The sequence below is a fragment of the Macrobrachium nipponense genome, chromosome 6 (genome assembly GCF_015104395.2).
Source record: "Macrobrachium nipponense isolate FS-2020 chromosome 6, ASM1510439v2, whole genome shotgun sequence".
Lineage (NCBI taxonomy): Eukaryota > Metazoa > Arthropoda > Malacostraca > Decapoda > Palaemonidae > Macrobrachium > Macrobrachium nipponense.
The window spans coordinates 15461776-15482564 of NC_061108.1; the positions used below are offsets into that span (position 1 = coordinate 15461776).

Here is a 20789-nt window from a genome sequence, read left to right on the forward strand (position 1 = left end):
GGTTTACTGTGATTTGTCATTGTACGGATAATGCTTGGCAGGTTTTCCAGTATTGTAATTAGTTTTGGGGATATTCGGTTTTGCTTAATATTCTTATTCCATGAAATGGAGTCAGGAATAGAATTCAGTGTGCATGGATGAATTGGAGAAAGTCATCATGGATACTTTGTGACAGGAGGATCAGTGCAAAAGTTAAGGAAAGTTTTATAAAAGCGTAGTTAGGCCAGCCATGCTCTATGGGGCAAAGACTTGGCCAATAAAGAAAGAACAAGAAAGAAGAATGGAAGTGGCTGAGATGAGAATGCTGAGGTGGATGTGGGGTGTCACAAAAAGAGATAAGATCCAGAATGAATTGATCAGGGGGACAGTCAGAGTATTAGAGGTTTCAAAAAAAAGCTCGGGAAAGAAGACCCAAATGGTTTGGTCATGTCATAAGGAGAGAAGATGAACACGTATGTAAGAGGGTTATGAACATAGAGGTGGAGAGCAGAAGAGGGAGGGGAAGGCCAAAGTTCATGTGGAAAGATAAATTATTGAATGACATGAAGGAAAAAGGTCTAAGAGAACAAGATGTACAGGACAGAGGAAGATGGAAAAGGCTGACTAGAAACTGCGACCCCATATAGAAATGGGGAAAGCTGAAGGCAAAGAAGAAGTTTAATATTCTTATTCCTACATATTCACTCGAGTAGTAATGGTGATTTCTCTGGTTATTTATTCAGGCTGCATTAAAGGTCAGAAACATTTGCCTTACCACTTGTGAAGTTTTGTATGTTTTAATTAAGCCTGATCCTAACATTGTACCTTATTTTCCAGTATCAAACAAACCAAGAAAAGGAATGGCAACTGCAAAACAGCGCCTTGGTAAAATATTGAAAATACATAAGATGCTGCACTAGCTAAGTTTTGTTGGGCTCTGCTACACATCCAAACAAGTAAGGAGTTTAAATAGTAATTTTTATCATTGGCAGTGTCAATTGTTATATTGTATTAGCATCTCCAAACTTCAGATTGTATGCCAATCAAATATTTCAACTTTACGACAATAAGGACTGATTTATTAAAGTACCTGTGTGCAATTTTACTTTTATCAGATTCCTAAATATGAAACATGAAAATAACTGGTGAAGATGTGCATTTTGTAATTACTTTAATTTTTATGTAGGCTATCAACTTTTTTATGGTGTCTTCAGATGCAAAAAATGTAAATGCAATTCTAGACCTCTTATGTCAGTGATATTTATTTATAATTTCACCCGTACCCTCTTCTGTTAAGAAATAGAGTAGCAATGTAGAGAAGAATTCAGCTAGCTTTGTAGGATAGATTACTTTAGAGTAGATGTTCCTGTTATGCCACAGTTGTTTTAAGGAATTCCTTTATTTTAAATATATTTCTTAAAAACAGCCTAGTTCGTGTGTATCACATTTGATTAAAGTGTGATTTTAAAAAGGAAAGGTTGTAAAATTTTGTTGACCATTAGGAATTATGGTGAATCAGGAAGTACAGGAACTCACAACTTATGCAAAATGTTTCTGATGCATTTGGAATTAAAGTACTAATAACTGCAGAAGTCTTTTCTGTAACTCATTAATCTTATAATATTGTCACTTGTCCTGTTGATATTTTATTCTGTTCTGAATGGGAAGGACATATTTTCCTTTTGTTTTCTTCACAATTTTTATATAGGAATAATAACTAAAAGACATGACATTTGTGTTTAAAATCATGGAAAAGTAAATTTGTTTTTAAGGTTTTGAGACATTTACTGTACAATGCTTACATATAAGAGGTTCATAAACATTTTTATGGTTGTTCTAGCCTGTATGGAGTACTTTGATAGCATGTCAGGAACAGATTCCCTTTATAAGTTACGAGTTCCCTGTTTGAGAAATGTGTTTATTTTTGTATTTGACTTCTCTGGTGGTTTTCTTTTTATGTAATTCATCATGTAAATATGTATACCATTTCTGAAATTTCGTATATTCTTTTTAAATGAGATCATTTAGTGTTTTTTTTTCAAATGATGTTTTCAGTTTAGTTTTTGTTGGAAATCTCTCAACAGCATTTGAATTCAGAGTTTTTTCTTTCTCATTTGAAGAGTGAAGGGAACACAATTTCAGAAGTGGTAATTAATTTATTTATGTTAGCCTGTACATTTATTCACTGTCTGGCAGCCAGATACCTGTTTGTATGAGTAGGTAAAATGTTCAATGAAAATTTTTACATAACTGGCCATCCCTTTTTATTTTAATATACAAAATGCTAACACGATAATGATACTAACACTTTTTAAGTATTGTAATAGAAAGAAAATTTCTTGGTATTTTTGGAAGTACCAGATCCATTTTATCTTTACTTCTACCTAAGGGAAGAAGATTACTCATTCCGTGAATTATGTGGAGCCAGTACAGTGTAAGAGTAGAAATATGTATATCTGCCCTCATAGGCAGTGAAGGATGTGAAATTGCTGATAAAGCAAATCAAATCGAGCAATTTCAGTGAATGATTATATTATAGCTTGGCTATAACATATTACGCTTGTAGTGGTATATTGTTGAAGGTAGTCTTGAATAGATGATTCATATTTTTCGGTCAACTCAAAAACCAATGAATCTGAATATGAAAACTAAGAGTCTACATATGAGTAAATTGCAATTTGTGTTACTCTTTTGTCCCATGGGTACTTATGAATAACCTACACAAGATCCCAGAGCACATAGAATGTAGGTAATGCTAACAGTTGAATGTATCTGATGTGACTGACCTAATTTCAACCAGCAGTGAATGCCAAATCTTGTATTTTCATCTTGATTGTGAGTACAGTATATGTGTTCTTAAAAGTGGGTAAATATTGCTGTAGTATATGGTGGTCTTCAGTGTTGTATGAATGCACTGAGATGCAGTGTCTGAGTGTGGGAAAGTTCTATTTAAAAGTTGTTTTCCATTGCTGTAGTAGCCTTGAAACTTCTTTCACCCTGCAGTTGGGAGAAAGAGAACCTTTTTCTACGTACTGAGCAACGATTTGATGAAGCTGAAGGATTGTATGGAAATGTCTTTTGAGAATTGTTGCAAATATGTATTACTACAAATTTATTTAAAACATAGCTTTCTGTGATGTATTCTTGTTTTGTATAGTATATGAGCTTTGATTTCTTTAGGGAGTAGTGCGTCCCAGTTTCATTTTTGTTAATGTATGTCAATACTGTAAATTATTTTTTGGTGCCAGTCATTGACAATTTTTTTCATCTTGCAAGTGGTGCAAATGCATGTGGTAGCAACATTCTTTTCCCATATTATTTCAGTACCAGATCACACCAAAGACGAAGTTTTTAGGTTAGGTAATGGACTGAGGTTCTCCTTGTGTTTAGTTTTAATTGTTCATTCATTAACTTGTCTTACTTATGGAAAATAAAAATGCTAGTGTCACTGTTGTAGGAGACTGAGTAATTAAAGGTATCATTTTGTATGGTGGATAGTGGCCAATATCTGGCATTTTTTTTCCAAGTAAAATAGCTTTCCTCAAAGTAGTCTTGTTTACATTTTACATTAATTAGCCAGCTTTAAAATCTGGTCCAAAAATTTACGTAGATCAGTTTTAATGATTATTTGAGATGGCATTGTTGTCATACAGTTCTTTAAACATAAACGACTGTTTCTATTTTTAGATTCACGATTTAATTTTAAAAGTTCAGTTTATGCTCTAAAGATAACTTTTCAGTAATCCTTCACATCATACATTGTATTGACATTAGTGTATGTTGCCTCCAGGTTTTTATTGGAATCAGAGGAGAAGAAGCAGAGAAACCATTAGAAACCTTGAAGAGTTAATTGATAATAATAAAAACTATTTTGTTATCTCAATACCAGTGACAGTCTTAGGGATAATGAACATAATGAGGATAAGCAGTAAATTACTTCATTCTTGTTCACAAACAAGAAATAGGAATATGTATTAATATTTTGTTGTAACTGGATAGTCATGTTTAATATATAGTAATGAAAAGTATCAGTTCACCAGGTAAATACTATTAGGATATCCAGCAGGACCCCTTGCAAAAGCTTCAAAGCCTTAAGAAAAAAAAATGTTACAACATTAAACGTGACAAAATTGAGTTTAGTACCTCACAGGAAATGTTGAAGAATCTTTGAGAATAAAGTGAGAGCTGAACTGAGTAGTATATCAAAAGAATGTGAAACATGAAAAACATTGGGAGCAAATTGTATATTTATACAGGGAGAAAATTGTATATTTATACAGCTTGAAAAAGTGGGTAAAAAATTAAAGCAATCCTGAAGAGTAACCTCAAGATAAGTGAAATACGTGTTTTGATTGTTTAATGAAAGAAGCTGAGCAGAAAATAGATTATGAGTAAAATTACAAGTGTAGCTAATAGCTCTTTATTGTACTGTAAAAGCAACTTCCATTTTCCCTGTATTTTAAGGCAGTATATTTTTCATATTGGCAACCTAGTTATGCTTGTTTGGTGTTCATTGGTACTGAAATTGTGTTGTTACAATATGTTTTTTTTTTATTTTTTTAGAGCAAGAATAGGTCTAAACTGTATAAATGCCTCATACAAATATTTTTCCCTTTGTACATCTTTGTTTTCTTATTGATACTATATTGAATTTTTCAAGTAATGTATGTTACCCGTTCATTGATTTTTTTTCATTTGTGTTGCTAGACTAGTCATGTGAGGCAAGATATTTTTGTTTGTATTGTAATGCATATGAACCCTCTTTTTTTTATTTTGGTCTGATTAAAGTACAAAATTATTATAGTAAGGAATGATCTATTTTAATGATAAGAGGAAGTTGCACTGAATTTCTCAGGCTTAACCATCATAATTTCCTTTTATTTCCAGGTGTGGTAGCAGTAACGAATGAAAATTACTTTTGTCATTTTAGAATTGGATGTATTTTAATTCAAAGTTGTTGGTACTAGCTTTGGAAAACCAATTTGTTTTCAAGCTGAAATTTGGTTAATTTTGGACTTGTATTAATTTTCAAGTTTAAACTGCTATTGTACTAAACTTCTCAGAGTATAACAGAAGTTGGTGCTTGCATGTGAAATAAGGTTCAGTAAAGATTATCAGGTGCTTTTATCAGTTGGGTTACTCTTTATTTTTTCTTTTTTTCTTTAAAAGCCTGGTCCAAGGAGGGGGGTGCAGATCCCTGAAGGAATACATGCTGCATTTTCTAAACTTAGAATTCTCATATAGTAAAAGTAGATATAACCATGTACAGTCAATGAAAGACTAATGGAAGTATCCATTTCTCATCCACAGAACATTAGCACAGCCAAATTTGAAATATTCTGCAAGTCAAGAACTAGTGCATGTTGTGAAGTACATGAGCGTAGGATATTGAAGACAAATTTTTATGCCATTAAGATACTTTAATCAGACCACTGAGCTAAATTTAAAACAAGAAAGCATGGGTTGAATGAAATGGTATATATTTGGTATGTGCAAGATCTTTTACCTCATAATCAGTGACTAAATCTATAATTATTTTGAAAATATTTTATTCTCATTCAGCATATTTATATTGTGCACATTGTATACTGTGCAAAAGGATATCAAAATACGCGACCAGCAAAGAAAACTTGAAAAGTTTTACTTCTGGAAATGAAATATGGTAGTCAAGCCAGTGTTGAATAACAAAACAATAAATGCTAGTACACAGTGGTAGTGTGTGTGCAAGTATAGATGATGAATATAAATTTTACATAATTTAAAAATTATTGCTGTCGGAATTAATGTCAGCGGGAAATTATATCAGGTGCAAGTATGCTAACACTTTCATCCAAAAGGACATCATCATAAACCAAATGTTAGTGTAAAGATTGACTGACTGTTCATCTGTTATGTTTTCTTTATCTTTTATTTATGCTGATATTTTTCTTGGGGTGTTATCTTATTCCAGATGTTTCAGCAAACACAGATGAATTTCAAACATTTAATATATTAAGAGGAGAGTTAAGGAATTTGGTAAATTTCCTTTCTTTTTAATTGTAAATGTGCAGAAAGACAACTACAGTTTTGGATTCTAAAAGAGGCACCTTGAGGTACCTTTTTTACATTTGAAGACAGATATATAGGCAACTAATCAATTTTTTAAATGTGATTACAGGGGAAGCAGATATCAAACTTATAGATTTTCTATAATCATCATTAGTACAAAGAATCAGCATCATCTATACACGTCTGTTTCCTGGCACAGTTTCATTCATCTAAGACATGCTGAGGTCACTGTCATCTAGTAACTTTTGGAGTTCCCTCTTCCTTATTCTGTTTGCCATTGGATTTTCTGGGTAATTACAAACTACAGCATGTTCATGAGAGTTCCTTAAACAAGAATCTTTCTGAAATGAAAGATCACTTGTCAGGACTACAATTTTCTCCAGGAATACACAAGCACACTATAATCACTTTCTTGTAAATTTGTAGTTTTGAGATCACTTTATCAGAATTGTCTCTTCCTACGTTGTAATTGCTAGATGTGTCCTCATTTTGAGTCTTACCACTAATTTGATGATCAAACATCTTTGTCTTAGGAAGAAAAGATGCATAAGTGTATAAAGAAGGGAGAAGGGCTGGTTGATTTTTTTTCTATCATCACTGGCAGTTTGCAAGCATTTTATTTTATTAATTTTTTTTTTAATCTAGTAGACCTTTTATTTCTGGATCAGAAAATTTTTTCTTCTTCTTCTTCACCAGATTCTTCCAATATTTCATCATCAGACTCCTGCCCACACACACACACACACTTTAATTGCCATACCATTTAGAAATACCATGTTCACTCGGCGGTCCTTGTTTTAAATCCAGAGGTGCATGTGACAAGTACTTGGAATTTGCTCTGATTAACTTTGTTACTGTACATTGACTATATAGAATTTTATACTTTCCAGCAGTTAGTCTTAATATTGTGCACATTGAACATAAGCTTTCAAAGGAAAAGACTTACAGGAAATTCTGTCATCAGACCAAGGGGGAAAAGTTGAGAAATCAGTGTATGTTTTGAATTTCTTCACCAGTTGTAAAATTGTAAATGTTCTAGTTTGGCTTGTCATTTCGTATGATATTAGAGTAACTTAGATTAAGTGGAAATTATTTTTATGGGTAACTTACCTTGAGTGTCAAGGTGATGTACATAGATATATTGAGAGAAATTTCTTTCACTGTAAATTGTATATATAAATGGTATTGTATCTGGGGATAGAGAATATTCATATGCACTTTGTTTTTGTACTGTGTAATATAGATTTTGTGATTTGCATTATTCTGATGATGTGCTTTGACATGCATAACAAGTTGTAAATTTTCAAGGTCGTGAAATTTGGCTGGTAGATAATCGATGTCAATTGAGTATTGTTGCCATATGTGGCTCCTATCTTTCATACCTTTAGCAATTTACTCTTCATCTTCAGTCTTCAGGGGGATTGAAGTGTCATGTAATTCTCCCTGTGTCCTGTCATTTCTTTCTTTAATACAAATTGTGAACACTGACGCCATCCATAAGGCACTTTGGCCATAGGTTTATCGTGATTGGATTAAACAATTGAGTGTTAGGGCAGAAATAAATTTCATTATACTAAGATTTTTTTTATTTTTTTATTACAGTTACAGTAAATAGCTTTGTAGGTCAGAATCAAAGTAAAGCAGATCAGTTTCTCAGGTGTCTTTCATAACTTTTAAACCAATACAGCCATTAAATGTTTTTAATTACAACTTTGCAAAATGTTTTTCCTTTACTGTGCTTTTAAATTGCAAAAAGTTGCTGAGCTGGCCTATGTACTCAAAACTTTGTGTCTTGTTGAATGTGAAGTAGACTATTGTTTGCAGATCTCATTAGGGAGTGTAAATAATGAAAAGCTGTATGCAAGCTGTAATTATTTTGTTGTATAAAATGCAGATATTTTGTTATAATAGCATAACATGTTAATAGAATAGATTTATTCTTTTTATTATATTTACCTTTTCACAATCACAGTTTTTCTATTTTTTTCTATCCTCAATTTTTTGTTTTGTATTTATTTATCTGGAAAATATTAAGAGTTTTATTTCAGGAAGCATTTCATTTCAATAAAATTCAGAAAAATCTGACATCACATGATCTTCTGTAACCAAAGTAAAAGTAGTTTTTAATACAGATTACATATAAGGTTGCATTAATGTGAAGGGTGTATCTTGCATAATTTTTAGGCTTCAGCTAAACTTTTTGGTGTAGAAACTTGAAAGAAATTTCACATAAACCTGGTCTCTCCAGCCTTTGGAAAGGATAATAAAAAATCTAAGCAGTTTGGGTCAAGTTTAAAATGATGAAAGCAGCTTTCATTAATCATAAGAATAAATCTGTACAGCCACACTTAGTGCATTGTAGGGACAAAAAGGCTTAAATGTTGCTGAAATGAGATAAATGATGAAGTCAATAATTCCTTGGGAGATTCTAGCAACTGAGAGAAATTTTTGTTCTTTTACATTTAAGGGAACTGTAGTGGTTTCTTGAAATTATCATGTACCATTTTATTTTTAAAATATCATACGACTGGTTTATACCATAATTTGCTTAGGGGGTGTGTTGACATCGAATGCTAGTTTTAAATTAGGTTGCACAGGATCATCCAGCAGTGAATTGGTAGATAGTTAATCAGAGTTTCTTGTCAAATGCTGTAAAAGGTATTAATAGAGATTTTTAACCGAAAGTCCACTACTTGACAGATATGTAGTTTTAAAACCCCAATTAGAAATTCACACCCACCCACAAAATATGAAGTGATCAAGAGTCATTGAACAGGTAATATTAGTTTTAGCACAATATTTTTACAAAAGAGTTCAGCTAGAGGCACTGTAAAGTACTGAAAGAGCAAAAAAATATGTGGAATAAACTAAGCAATAAAAATCAACATTTGAATCTTATAAATCATCTGAAAATGATCACACTTTTGTAGTGGGTACAAGTGAAATTAAAACCCAGTTGTGCTGTACATATTCAAATCATCCTGAAGACTTATTATTATAATTAAATTTGCTACACACAAAATGCAAACTGAAAATGGAAAGCACTATCAGATGCTGAACAAAATGAAGAACTCATAATTCCAAAATGACAACCTGATATAAAATAGAAGGATGTAAAGGATAGGTATAGTGTGATATCCTCTGTCAAAGTCCAGAAATCTGCACGATAGAAAAAAATTTTGAAGACCATCTGTCAAGGTCATGGCATATGCAGAATATTTACAGATGTCATGGACCACATCTTACAGGATGTACTGAATGCCTGGAGGTATGTCAGCAAGGCCAATGAGCCCTGTTTGAGGATTAATGTAGGGTTTGCCTAATGGATTTGTACTTAACATTATAGAAGGGTAAAGTTGAATAAAGTTGCACAGATGTGGGAAGACAACAGAGGGAATGGTAGCACCTCAGTGGTGTGGTTGGTATGGTCTTTGCCTGCCACCTCATTGGCTGCGAGTTCGATTTTTGGACATTCCATTGAGGTGTGAGAGATGTGTATTTCTGGTGATAGAAGTTCACTCTCGACGTGGTTCGGAAGTCACGTAAAGCCGTTGGTGAATAACCGCTGGTTTCATGCAATGTAAAAACACGATACAAACAAAACAAACAAACAGAGGGAATGGGTATAAAATTATAGGGAGGAACCAATGGAACTATGGTCAAAGAGTTGTCCAAAAACCTTTGGTAACATCATGAAAAACTAAGTAGTAGCTCCCTACAGGTACTATTTTTGACAAAAGGAGTAATTCTGGAATAATTGAAGTTTCACAGAAATAAATTTATGCTACATTATTCATTCGAATCCTCATGTTTTATGCTGAAACCACTGGTACTTTTTGTTTCCTAACTGGATCTACTTTTAGCCTTTTACTGTACCTCAAATACCATTTCTCTCTTCAAACCTTTCTAACTATTACTTACTTCAACTGAAGAGTTTTCTCCCATTTCCACATTTAGATCCTTATATTTCACCACCTTCATTTTCTGAATCTCTTTACCTTGTTGTCCAACCATTCCATCTCCCTAGTTTCACTTTCTTTAGCACTGAACAGCTGGAAATATCCCTGTGCTTGGCTTGATAAATTCTAAATCAATCAAACATAAGAACTCTACATCTGTAAAAAGTCCAAAGAAAAATCATTGATACATTTCATTGCTGCCATAAATTTACACCTTCATAACTGTACAGCACAGTACCTCATTTTATTGTATGCATGTATAATTCGGCAGTTGTAAGTTAAACTATACAAAAGATTAAAAAGGCAAAGAAAATTTATAGTGTACAAGGACAAAAGTAAAAGAACAATTTTCAAGAAAGTATTCAATACAAAAAGTATGCAGACAGCAAGAGAAAATAATTACAAGATAAAAGGAGCAAATTCATTAAAAATATATCCAGTCCTGGACCATGGACAAAACTGTGGTCTAACTCCTTTCAAAAGCACCTGTCTTCACCACAAAGCAGCCAGAACAACTTGGTTTCCAATCAGGATACAAAAAAGGAGAGTACTACAGACGCTCCTCTACTTACAAACTTTCAGAGATGCAAACAACCATGATTGTAAATTAAAATTTGTTCAGAGAGCTCCATCTGCCAACTATGTTCAAATTTTGTATTGTGCACCTTGGCTTGGTTAAAATTTCTGCCGCTCCCATGCTGGACAGCACCGTAGCTGATGCCAATACTTGAGTACACAGTCCTAGACTCCTGAGCCTACACAAGTGGCCAAGACATCATCTCTTGTGCTACGATTTATTTGTGTCATTTTATTGTGAAATATGTAGCCCATCCTTTATCTATTATAGATAGTGGCAGTGGTTTTTAAAAAGCAGCAAGCAATCCCATAGGAAACAAAAGTGACAATTATAAATAAATTAAAAAGTGAAAAAATGGTTGAGGTAACATGCCATTATAATATGAATTGCTTAACTATTGACACAGCTCAACTACTGATACAATCTTAAAAGATTGAATAATGGAACACATGAAAATTCCTGTGCCAAAGCAGTCAACAATTATAAGTAAGAGAAGGGGGAGGGTGGTACAACAAATGGAAAAACTGTTGGCTATCTGGATGGAACCTCAGATACAAATGACTGTACCACTTAGCCTTAGGCTAAGGTTAAGGCTGGTGAAAGTGCTGCCGATGAAAAAATTGCTGCAAATCATGGATGGTTTCATGGTGTAAAAAAATGCGTTTACATACATCACATCTGTTAGCGGTGAGTCAGTGAGCGCCGACAAAGCAGCAGCAGCTGAAAAATTTTCCAAGATATTCAAGGAAATAATTGATAAGTAAGGTTATACCCCACAGCAAGTTTTTAATACTGATGAGACAGGCTTTTTATAGAAAAAAAAGAAAGAAACAATGTACATCAGTCATGAAGAGAAGATACCAGGATTTAAGGCAGCAAAGGGTAAGCTGACTTTTACTGCTGTGTGGCAACGCATTGGGAGACTAAAGTTAAACCCTATCCTCGTGTATCATGCTGCAAATCCACGGACACTAATAAACATTTCAAAAAGTCTTCTACCTGTAATCTGGATGTTTGGTAACTAAGCATGGGTGACTTGCTATTTTTGAAGACAGGTTTTTTCATCACTTTGTTCCTGAAACCAAGTTGTGCTGCCGCAAGAATGGGTTCCTTTCAAAATCCTCTTAATCTTGGGTAATGTCCGTAGTCACCCACTGCAATTGGATGATTTCCATCCAGAAGTTAAAATTATTTATTTACCCCTAACACAACTTGACTCATTCAGCTGACGGATCAAGGTGTATAATAGCAAATTTCAAGAAATGTAACACTCGTTGTATGTATAGCCAAGCATTGATGGAGGTAAATGAACCAGGTGTGACCTTATGTGACATCTGTAATTATTACATTTACAACTGTATAAAAAAATATTGATGTTTCATAGTGTGAGGTGAGTAACATAAACATGGATGGAGCATGGAAGGCTTTATGCCCACAATTTTTCGATGATTTTGAAGGATTTAATGAAGAAGAGGAGGCAAAGGGAATCCTTAACAGTCTCATCGACATAAGTGAAAAGCGACAGCTTGACTTACGGGTAGAGGACTTTGAAGAGCTGTTTGAGTCATTCAGAGGAGCTGACGAATGGGGATTTAATGGAATTGGAATAAATGCAAAAAAATTGAAGAAAATCAGGAAGAAGATGAAGAACCTGTTCATTGAAAAGTAGCAGCAATCATCAATGAGGCTATCCAGTGTTATCATAGCATATATAATGAAAAGAACAGAAAAACGATGCAAACTTCCCAAGACAAATTCTTCAAATCTGCCTTCAACCTCAAAAGCCTCCCTAATTGAAGAAGAAAGTGATGCCAAAGAAAACCTTCCCAAAGAAGAAACTGACATTGATGACTTGCCTCCCCTGTGATTCCACACTGCCCTTCCTGTCCTCTTCATCCGTCACATCAGCCTATGACACCAATTTCAAAGATAAGAAAAATAACTGTACTTTACTCTATTTGCTTAATTTATGATTTTTTATGTATCGTTCGTATTAATATAGTGCTGTATAAATTGTACTGTCATCATCACAATTTAGTACAGTACATTTACATACATATACCTACATACAATATACTATATTTAGGTTTTTATGTATCATTCATATAAGTATGTAAAGTATTCTATAAATTACACTATTATCATCACAATATAGTACAGTAATTACTGCACAGTATTTAGGTTTTATATATTCATATCAATAAAATATGTAGTACTTTATAAAATATAGTACAGTAGCATTATTGTTTTAGTATCAGAAAACAAATAGTTCTGTATGTATTGACTCTGTGTATACCAAGTTGAACTACAAACAAATTCAAGATAAGAACTGCCGTTCGGAACATGGGTCATTCGTAAGTAGAGGAAAGTCAGATAAGATCAAGACTATGATGGACTACCATAAACCATGTGGGATTAAGGAACATACAATTACTTTTTTACCATAATGCCCACTCTACAAACCTCTTAACAGAGTTAAATTTTAAATGACAGGAAGAGATTTTGGTACTTGTACAGGTGTACTGTTTGGAAGAACAGTTAAACATTAGTTCTAACATCTTTGCACCCAGACAGAGGAATAAGTACCATACACAATGTTCCTACACAAATAGTAACTCTATGTATGGCTTAATCTACTGATATGGCAGTAAGCCAATCATCCACACAATAGAAACTACCTTACGAGTATCATTTTTCATGCTGTTTTACGGTGACTTCAACACAAGCAAATCACTTCTTTACAGATTTTGAGTTCAGAAAGCAGCAATTTTAAACCTGACAATTATCTTCCTTTGTTTTTCTTGACTAATAGTTGTAACCAGTGGAGTATGATACTTTTTCCTTGTCATTATTATTCAGCAACATTTTAGCTGGTTTTGCTATGAAGTAAATAATTTGCTTCCATGGAAACAGTAAAAACTGAGAATGCTTAAAAAAAATAACCACTCAGATATGGTTTTAAGTTGTCAATTTGAGCTGTCACTCAAAACCTACAGCTTAAAAAGGTCTAACACCTGTTTAACATTTTCACTTTTCTGATAGTGTAAATCTTGGAAAGATTTTAAAGAGTTTTCACTCATACTCTAACTAAAGCATCACAAACTTATGCATATTTATTCAAGCACTCCTTTGTTTCACCTTATTAGTGGAAAGCAAACATTGCATACATAAAAGTCAGCAGTATAAACGCAACTAACTTGATAGTAAAAGGCTATCACATACACTCAGGGGAGCTGACAGATGAACCCTACTGATACTATATAGTACAGGCAGTCCCTGGGTTACGACGGGGTTTCCGTTCTTGAGACGCGTCGTAAGCCGGAACATTGTCAAAAATCCTAAGAAAACCTTACTTTTAATGCTTTAGGTGCATTCAAAACTATGTAAACTGCATTTTTATTGCATTTTTCATCAAAAAAACCTTTAAATATTGATTATTTTGCATTTTTGGTGTCATATTTCATCTACCAGATCAGCGTTTGTAGGCGTCGTAACTCTGGAACATGCATCGTAACCCTGGAACATGCGTCGTAAACCTGGAAATAATTTCTGATGAATATAATTGAAAAGCGTCGTAACCTCGGAATGTCGTAAGCTGAGACCGTCGTAACCCAGGGACTGCCTGTAAAGGCAAATCCTTCAGGCCAGCCCTGTGAGAGCTAAATGAAATGAATTAGCTCAGTGGTCTGGTAAATTAGTACTTTATCCTCCTTGGTTATGAATAAAGTATGTGACTATACACGCTTGTATTAATCCAAACAGCTACTACTCCTGAACATTACATGGAATGCACAATACATAGTATGTATACAATGAAGAGGCCACACTGAAATCTACACAGTCAGATCTAAATCTTCCTCTGATGTAGGATTTGCTGCAATATCTTGAAAGGATCTCCCTGGAATAAGGTCAGTAGATGAGTTCATTAAAAAGAATTTTTTTTGGCTAGAAATGCTTCAGAAGCTCTTCAAATTACCACCCTAAAACAACATCTGTCCAATGCATCAAGTTTTCATTATGAATGATCCTGTAGGTACTTCTTGTAGGCATTAAAGAAATGAGGATCATGATTAGGTAGACAAAGCAGCCTTCACTATGCTGGAGCAAATATAACTTCTAGTCACTGATTTGCTATTACTCTAAAACTTGTCATCTTTTGTATCTGGCTGGCATTGTGGGATATATGTGAAAATCTGAAAACACAAAATCTAGACATGTGGTCAGTATGGTCTTTGCCTGCCACCTCAGTGGCTACAAGTTCGATTCTCTGGCATTCCACTGAGGGGTTAGAGATGAGTATTTCTGGTGATAGAAGTTCACTCTGGACGTGGTTCAGAAGTCACATAAAAGCCGTTGGTCCCGTTGCTGAATAACCACTGGTTCCATGCAACATAAAAGCACCATACAAAAAAAAAAAAAAAATTCAACGTATCTTTTGTGACGTCCAATCCATGCTGTAAAAAATTACTTTACTGGAAACAAGTCCCTGAGGGAAATTTTGCCAAATGTCAAATTTTTGGTTTATTGAATTATTAAATTTTAATGGAATTGCAATAAATGAACAAATTTCTTCAGGCCCACATTAACTCTGTGGTCTGGTTATAATATTTATAAAAATAATTCACCCTCTAAGTCTATGCTGACCAATATTTAAGCTGTGGAAGTCCTCAAGTATGTATAGATGAAGCTGTTAATACAAAATTAAAAAGGAGATAAAATCTACAGTAGAAATGTAGCAGTCACCAATAGTAAACAATGGTTGGAAGTATATTAGCTCCTTGTCGGCCTTCTAGACCCACGACATGTGAAAGGCGATCAGAGAGAAACTAACCCTGAGGCTGGATAAGTGAACTAAACTGTACTGCCATTTTACACTTTTAATTTTTCTCCCCCTTTCTTTGCCTGTAACGAATACCCAGCTCCCTAGACTTCTAACCATTTATAATTTGGTTTCAGCCTCCAGAGCAAAACTACATAAAATTTTCCTATAAACTCCCTGTACAATATGTAGTTGCTCTTAAATAAATTAGTTAAGCTTTGTCCCCTTTAAAAATTCAATTAGAATCAGTCCGCATTACCTTTCCACAAAAAAAATCACAGGAATAGACCTGAGAGAAAATAGGAACAAAATATCTGACGAAAGGTCACTAGATAGTGTCTAACCACAAAAAAAATAATAAAGAAAATATAAAAAGACCCATCACTCATACATAGCACTCATGATGAATGTGCCAGTCAAAGCATTGAAGTGTTTGGTGTAATAGACAGTTATCATGTACATATCTACAATTAGTGTACTACTGTAGTTTGGAATGTCATCTGCTAGGTCAGGATTGCTGAGAGCAGGGCACTTATCATAAAAGTGATGAGTATGCTTGAAAAAATCAATTTGCTTAAAAAAACCAATTATGTTCCACCACAAACCCACAATTCAAATATGTATCACCTGAATAAAACTCTACTTGAAGACAGTTCAAGCTAATAAACACCCAAAATTTGGCTCATGTGGCCAACTGAAAATCCACAGAATGCTTCCTGGGACGAGACTTAATGTAGAACCTGAGGAGACATACATATCATGTAGAATTCCTATAAAATACATAGTCAACAAGAAATCTGGAGTAGAACTCCTTTTCCAATCCACACTGATATAGGAAAGAGTTATCAGACTTACAGTAAGTGTGGATAAAGAAAACTGTCCATTCATACCATTTTAATTATTTTCCTTTGTCTACGAAAAGATTATGCAAAATTTATGATGGAATTTTGTAACACTGAAACTTTCAGTTTGTTGTAGGGCATATGACATCATAAACATACAATCCAGATCCTTTTTTTATGCACCAGTACTACCAGAATTATTCCACCATCATTTACAGTTTTGCAACCATTACTTATGGTTGGTTGGACTGGCATTATTGTGCTCTTAAGCCATAAAAGATAAAGTACTTTCCAAATGCTGTAAAGACTCCACAAAAACTTCAGCTTAGCCCGTCCTCATGCAGTAGTGTCTTTCGTTTTTCTTTCTTGGTTGTTAAGCACTGTGCCAGTAATGTATGAGTGTAAGTGTAACTGGCTAGCATCTAATAAATCCATTTTCAAACTTGGGTTATGAAATTTATTAGCATGCTTTTTTCATTTAAGTGTACAAATGAAGGCTTCCTATTGAAAACTTATGTTTAAATTACAAAAGTTTGTCAAGGATATTCTAGACCTGATTCAAACGAAATATTTTCTTCAAAAGACTGTAAAATGTTATAAGAAGTGAAATTATCTAAAAGCTTAAGAAAGAATGGTCATTCCACACTTCAAAATGCCAATGGCCATACCACGTTGAAAGCACTGCTTCTCGTCCACACTTCAATATATGTTCTAGTTTTAAAAGAAAATGACACATCTGTTAAAATACCACTCATTAGAATGCATTACTGTTTTATCTCGGCACCTCAGCCAACAGTCTGAATGCACAAGATTTTCACGGAAGCGATAACGTGTCTGTGTCCACGCCTCTATAATGCTGGCTTGCATTTGTGAAGACAAACTTACTAATAATTTTATGTTAAAAGATACTGCAAATTGAGATATGAAATAATGAAGTACCTATGTACTTCAAATTACAACCTTTTTAACAGCATCCTCAGTGGCTAACTCATAAATCTGTAATATCTGCACAGTGCGTATAGCAAGACCTCAAAAGGAAGGCATTCATACAATACCAAGCAGCACTTGAAAGTCTGATTTAAAATATGACTGCGAAAGCTATACATACATCTATAGCTATAAAAAGACTGATTTTTCTGATAAGAAAGTTTATTACTATTATAAAATATGCTCATATGGTCCTGTGGAACGGGCACATACGTCATGACCTTGCAGGACTTGAATGTCCATATGGGGAAAAATAAAAAGTGAATTAAGAATGGCCAGTGTGCCTGAGTATACCACTAAGCAAGGGAACCTCAAGTAAAGACTGGAGGGCCATGGAATACAGAAGCTATGGCCCAACCAGAGGTTAAAAAAACCCTGGCCATAAGGTCGCAACCCAGCGTGGAGCAGCCTTACACAGCATATTAAGTTTTGATCTAGATTCTAGGGTAGACATAGCTAGGCCTGTAATTTGTAATCCATCATTGCTACTGTGAAAGCTAACAGATATAAAAAAGTGAATTAATTAAAATCACAACTGACTGCCAATGAATGAAAGACTAGAAATAAGTCAGTAACCAGGTAAGATATACTAATTTGATCTCCACTGAAAAAAAAGTCCATTAACATGAAATCAGACTATTCTCAAGAGGCATGTACTGACAAAGGATGGAGATTAATAGTGAATGTCTCAAGCAAGGGAAAGATTATAGGTTCTCAGCCAGATTATCTGGGAAAATGATACAACTAACAGAAAAGGTACACGAGTGGACAATGTAGTAGTTCAAACTGCAAACAAGATATGTGCAGCTTTAAAAAATATATTACCTATATTACAGGTTGACCTGCAAGACTAAAATATGCTTTGCAGATATTACTACAGTAGTTCATTGACAATTATATCATGACTTTTCATAGTACATATAGTGGATGGTTATATTTTGCCATGTGTATGCTTTCCTAAGATCTCTAGATCCGTGGAACAGAATAAAAGATACCAATTTTCATTATGTATAACTTATGTATTTTCATTGTGTATAACTTCAAGACTGTAATCAGGGTTACATTGGTTATACGGATTAAGTCTAATACATATATGTAACCAATATTTGTGTCACTTTTCGAGATCGGGATACTGGCAAGTGTGAAATCGTTCTAATCTAATCCACTATCAACAAGAAAAATTAAGTTTTAATGGCCTTTCTATTAAACCGAAGGCCATAATATGAAATAAAAAAAAAGCCTCGGAAAAGAGACAGCAGAGTTGAAAGAATGATCGAAATGGATATCTCTCACCTCTATCCAAGGTCCTTCAATGTACTCTGAGGGACCTCGGGTATACAAACACCCGAGAAGTAAATGAGACTTAACCTTTGGGCTGTACAGCGCTGCAAGGAAGCAGCATAAGAGTAGTACATTTTTGCCTCTTTTAAAACGTTTGTTTGAATCACCATTACAGAATAAACCTATTAATGAGGCTGTGAACAGGCATGAGTCTTCCTAACCAAAGGAAAAAAGGAGGACTTTGATCCAGCTCTATGGGCATTCATAGAAACCATGAATCCATACACAGGCAATAACAATGCTTAAAGTTAAAGGGCTGATTACTGATGAATAAATATTTACTTCCGACCCCAAAATATTTATGGGTGTGGTTAGCCCAGTGTCACAAATATTAAACATTGACAATGGAAGCATTTACGAAGAATGATAAAGAAGTTTGCACCTGAATTATCTGGTTGCAGTAGGTTTCACCTTTCTGAAACAGCATTTAGATAACATACGCAGCTTTTAGCAAAGTGTTCGCAATACGTATTAGTGGAAAATATATTTGTAGGGAGGATAAGAAAAAGATTTCCAAGAATGAAATCCACTGGATATTGATGGGCTGGGCTACGTAGGAGGAGATTTAGAGACAACATTCAAGTGACATCAGTGAGAATAGGGAAATGAGCAAACAACCCATATACAGGTTTCTCTTAGATGTTTTGTTGGACATGATGCCTTAGTTACTAATACAGTTGTATTATAAACAGCGAACTGCACTTGGAATTAAGCTTAAGAAGACTGTTTTATTAAATAAATCATAAGTCTTATGTCACTATTTTCATATTATTCTTTTGATATCTTCCATTCTAAAGCTTAAAACCTGTGAAATTTCGCTGCCAATACACTTATGATGTGTACTTTCGGCCGTAATGATGCAGTACATTCGTGGGTAAATAGTATATTCACCTGTGATATATTTATCTGTGACTCTCGGTGCAATCTAGGGAAAAGTTTCGTACAATTCACTGAACTGGAGCTTCTTTGTTTCCCACTTAACTTTTTCCTCACATCACACAGGTCTTCGTAGACTTTTGTTACCACTCAAAGTATCACTAATTCATTTGACAAAGCCTAGTATAAGGCCCTGTTAGTTACACTTCATGTTCATGGCTTCACCCCTCTCTTTTAACTCATTTCAAAGTTTTATCTAACAGCATTATATTATTTTTGCTGTTTATGGATAAACATCTGCTACTTTTCACACCTTTACAGAAATTCCTTAGTTTCGTGTCTATGTTTTTTTCTCCTCTTTTTCAATGACCTCCTCCAATCTACCTGTCCCCATTCTTGAAAATGTATCACAGTTGGATATACTAATTACCCATGAATTTACTGTCGTTACGACTGAAAGTACACTTAATGAGTGCATGGGTGAAAATTTTCAAGGCATACAATTACAAATGGAAGATAATAAAAGAATAATATGAAAATAGCAACACATACTGGAGACCTATGATAATTCATCTTCTTCCTTCACCTTCCAGCCCTCTTGTCGTTTGTACCCGTCGCAAATTGCTTTTTTCTCATCTATCAAATCTGGCCATATGAGCATAAATGAACGATGATCAAATTAGATAGATCAGAGCTTCAAAGACGCAATTACTAGCCATTTCTGTGCCTGATTTCCCATCCAGTTTTCCCGATTCTTCATCAAGAAACGTAATTGTACCTCTCCCTTCCATCATTAGTTTGGCTGTTCGGGTTACTTCAACGTACCTTAGGGAAGGCTCTCAAAAGCCTTCTTGAAACCAGCTCTTTACTCGATGCAGTAATTGCTTTTCTCGTAGGTGTATTAAGTTTTTCCTCAACATAGTATCTATATCTTCTCTACATGTGCTCTTCTAGCCACTGATCCGTTGACCTCTAGCAGAAGGCCTCTCCTCCTTTCGACACTTTCATAACACCTGATATGACCCATCTTCCTAAATGTACTCTCTGGAAATCTAGTTGAGTTGAATATAGAATTTTGGCCAAAGGCCAAGCACTGGGCCCTATGAGGTCATTCAGTGCTGAAATAGAAACTGACAGTAAAAGGTTTGAAAGGTGTAACAGGAGGAAAACCTCGTAGTTGCTCTATGAATCAAGTGTTAGGAGAGGATGGAAAGTAAGATGAAGAAAGAGAATATGAAAGGAGGTACAGTATAAAAGGAACAAAAGTGGTTGCAGGTAAGGGCCGAAGGCACGCTGAAAAGAACCTTAAGTCATGCCTACAATGCACTGCATGAGGTCCACTGACGGCACTAGCCCCTATA

At 34.4% G+C, this 20789-nt stretch overlaps 1 protein-coding gene across 1 annotated transcript in view; it reads left to right on the top strand.

Moving 5' to 3' along the window:
- The window catches only part of LOC135216335 (lysine-specific demethylase 7B-like), a gene marked incomplete in the record, with an annotated part of 35742 nt that extends 27748 nt beyond the window's left edge, over positions 1-7994 (top strand). Inside the window, 1 exon segment of the mRNA XM_064251538.1 lies at positions 817-7994. Coding sequence (XP_064107608.1) covers positions 817-899 — 83 coding nt within the window.
- Between the last annotated feature and the right edge of the window lie 12795 nt (positions 7995-20789).